The sequence below is a fragment of the Sinocyclocheilus grahami genome, unplaced genomic scaffold (genome assembly GCF_001515645.1).
Source record: "Sinocyclocheilus grahami isolate Dianchi unplaced genomic scaffold, SAMN03320097.WGS_v1.1 scaffold1655.1, whole genome shotgun sequence".
NCBI classification, from domain to species: Eukaryota; Metazoa; Chordata; class Actinopteri; order Cypriniformes; family Cyprinidae; genus Sinocyclocheilus; species Sinocyclocheilus grahami.
Genome location: NW_015506834.1, coordinates 126151 through 129699, shown reverse-complemented (window position 1 = coordinate 129699; position 3549 = coordinate 126151). Strand labels below are relative to the sequence as shown.

At 40.5% G+C, this 3549-nt stretch overlaps 1 protein-coding gene across 1 annotated transcript in view; it reads left to right on the top strand.

Annotated features, from left to right (window-relative positions):
* LOC107571817 (cell cycle control protein 50A-like) overlaps positions 1-3549 on the top strand; it is a 12944-nt gene continuing 9395 nt past the window's right edge. The window contains exons 1-2 of the mRNA XM_016258198.1: positions 1-446; positions 546-665. Coding sequence (XP_016113684.1) covers positions 213-446; positions 546-665 — 354 coding nt within the window. The 5' untranslated portion in view covers positions 1-212. The remainder of the gene's footprint in view (positions 447-545; positions 666-3549) is intronic.

Sequence of the window (3549 nt, the reverse complement as noted above, 5' to 3'; positions counted from 1 at the left end):
ACGTCGCTTTCAGTCTATTGGCTGCTGCACTTCCTTGTTTATCTTCTCGTCCACGGCCAACAGAGCTGCGGAGATTATCATTATTGCAGTGAATGGCGCGATAAGCACATGCGATAGCAGCGATATAATACACACAGCTGTCAATCAAGGCGACATATCTGAAGCTGTCGTGTAGTGTGCTCGCTCTCTCGGCTTTAGAGGATTAAAGAGCGATGATGGCGTCCAGCTATAACGCGAAGGACGAGGACGCGGTGGGCTCCGGCGGCCCGGGCGCCGTCAAGAGCAAGAAGCCCGATAACACGGCCTTTAAACAGCAACGTCTGCCCGCCTGGCAGCCCATTCTGACCGCGGGCACCGTCCTGCCCGCCTTCTTCATGATCGGACTCATCTTCATCCCCATCGGCATCGGACTCCTCGTCACCTCTAACAACATCAAAGAGTTTGAGGTGCGTTCCGTCGCCATAGCAACACCACACTGCGTTATCAGGGCTCTGTGGTCATGTACGGCGGTGTGGTACTGTAACTCAGTCTCGGGTCTGTTGTAGATCGACTACACTGGTGTTGACATGTTCAGTCCGTGTTTCAACTGCTCGCAGAACTACAGCTGGAACAGCACTAGTGCGTGTACCTGCTCTGTGCCCTTCACCCTAGACCAGCCTTTCGAGGTAAACTACCCTCTTCCTCATTTTCATCCACCTGCAACCACACTAGAAAGCCTTGAACACTTTCTGAAATTCTGCATATATTTGGTTCCTTGACGATCAGATGTCTTATAACTAAATAAGGAACCTGCATAATCATGACATGACACCTGCATAATCATGACACGACACCTGCATAATCATGACACGACACCTGCATAATCATGACACGACACCTGCATAATCATGACACGACACCTGCATAATCATGACACGACACCTGCATAATCATGACACGACACCTGCATAATCATGACACGACACCTGCATAATCATGACACGACACCTGCATAATCATGACACGACACCTGCATAATCATGACACGACACCTGCATAATCATGACACGACACCTGCATAATCATGACACGACACCTGCATAATCATGACACGACACCTGCATAATCATGACACGACACCTGCATAATCATGACACGACACCTGCATAATCATGACACGACACCTGCATAATCATGACATGACAACTGCATAATCATGACATGACACCTTCATAATCATGACATGACTACATAATCATGACATTAAGAACCGAGTGGTGTTGGTGGTCTCGCTCAGATGAGCTGTCTGTGATCTTTGTGTTCTTTAGCAGTAGTTCTAATGGTTTAGAGTCGGGACTTTGAATCATTTCATTTCTGCTGCTTTCAGTGATGGCAAGCCGGCCTGTTTCATGAATACCAAGTCAGCCACAAACCATTACACTTCCTCCACTGTCAATTTTACAGTTTGGATGAGGTTCCTATTTTTGTATGCAATGTGTGTTTTTTTTCCAGAATGCCTTGAAATGCATCATCTGAACAAGGTCTTGAGATGTGGTAACCGTAGTATAAACAGAATAATTGACTCCAGTTTGTTGAATTATTAAAAAATAATGCACACCTGAGTAGGGCTGTCAATTTTTTTTTGAGTTTCGAATATTCGTCGAATTAAAAAAAAAAAATCCACATTTGAATGCAAAAACGTTGCATTCAAATTTAAGGCCTGCGTCAGCCGTCAGGCAGCTTTATCAGTGGCGCACGAGATGCGATGACGATGTAAGTGTCATTGATTGCATTTGAATGCTTTTGTTAGCCTATCCAGTTGAACCCACTAGATGCGGCGCTGCTACGTTGTTCACTCATATATTGCAGAAAACGAGAGCATCAGTGTGGAGAAGATGTTGTTTACGTCAAAACTAGGGATATAACGATTAACCGCGAGCCGGTTGAAAATCGATTCAAATACGTAACGATTCACTTAGGGGTAGGAGTTTATATGAATGCTTGTCTGAGGGGAACTTACTGTCTTTTAGAAAAATGTAGATGGTATTTTTTCTTTTCCTCTTGCTTCTGTATAATGCATATTAAAGTTCATAAGTGCAGCGCTGCTTTGTTTACAGCGGAAACCTAGGAAATGCTGTAAGCGCCACCTGCTGGCAGAGAGAGAATCTGCGTCTCGTTCAGCTTGTCTGCTGTTTCTGTTTCATGCAGATATTTTTTTATGTATAGTTTCACAAAACTGTAGTCAAACCATTGTTTTTGCTTCAAATTTCGAAATTAAAAACTGCTCATGTTGCATGTATGCAGCATCTTTGTTTGGATGATGATTAAAATGCAGTGGTTACCTCTAATTTTAAATGGAAACAGAAAACGAGAGCATCAGTGTGGAGAAGATGTTGTTTACGTCAAAACTAGGGATATAACGATTAACCGCGAGCCGGTTGAAAATCGATTCAAATATGTAACGATTCACTTAGGGGTAGGAGTTTATATGAATGCTTGTCTGAGGGGAACTTACTGTCTTTTAGAAAAATGTAGATGGTATTTTTTCTTTTCCTCTTGCTTCTGTATAATGCATATTAAAGTTCATAAGTGCAGCGCTGCTTTGTTTACAGCGGAAACCTAGGAAATGCTGTAAGCGCCACCTGCTGGCAGAGAGAGAATCTGCGTCTCGTTCAGCTTGTCTGCTGTTTCTGTTTCATGCAGATATTTTTTTATGTATAGTTTCACAAAACTGTAGTCAAACCATTGTTTTTGCTTCAAATTTCGAAATTAAAAACTGCTCATGTTGTATGTATGCAGCATCTTTGTTTGGATGATGATTAAAATGCAGTGGTTACCTCTAATTTTAAATGGAAAGAGCACAGACATAGCCTTATTTTGTTTATATGAAGAGATTTCTTTTATTTGTGTTACTTATTTATTTGAGTTGGGGCTTATTTTAAAATTTCAGTTTAGTTTTGTTATTTGCATTTACATTATATTTAAATGTTGTTATTTAGCAGATGCTTTTATCCGAAGTGACTTACAAATGAGGACAAAACCAACAAAAGAGCAATGATATGCAAGTGCTATATTAGTATATTATTCAATTTCACAAAGAAACGTGCAGAATTTTGTCCAGGACACATTTAATTTATAATTTGTCTTAAATCTCATTTTGTTAAAAAAATCGTGAATCGAATCGTGAGTCGAGTGAATCGTTACATCCCTAGTCAAAACTGAAACCAAGCCATTCACACAGAATGCATATATTCATCACATTTTCTAGAGGGACATCTATCAGCGTTGCACTCGCGTCTCGCACAAAAGAGCTGCATGTTTAGAAAGCCATGTAAAATTAATGCAAGTTAAACTTAAAAAAAAAAAAACATGTCTAAAGACGTTATGGCGGTTTTCCCCATCCCATTGTATCTCATGTTTTTAAATGAAGAAAGTAGCCTGCTCTTTGTGATTGGTTTTCGGTCCTTTGTATTAAACTAGACATACAGGCATGGTGCTGTTTTTTTTCTAATTGTTTAAGCAACTTTATTAATTATATATGTTTTATAAACATTATTTTAAACATTGTGC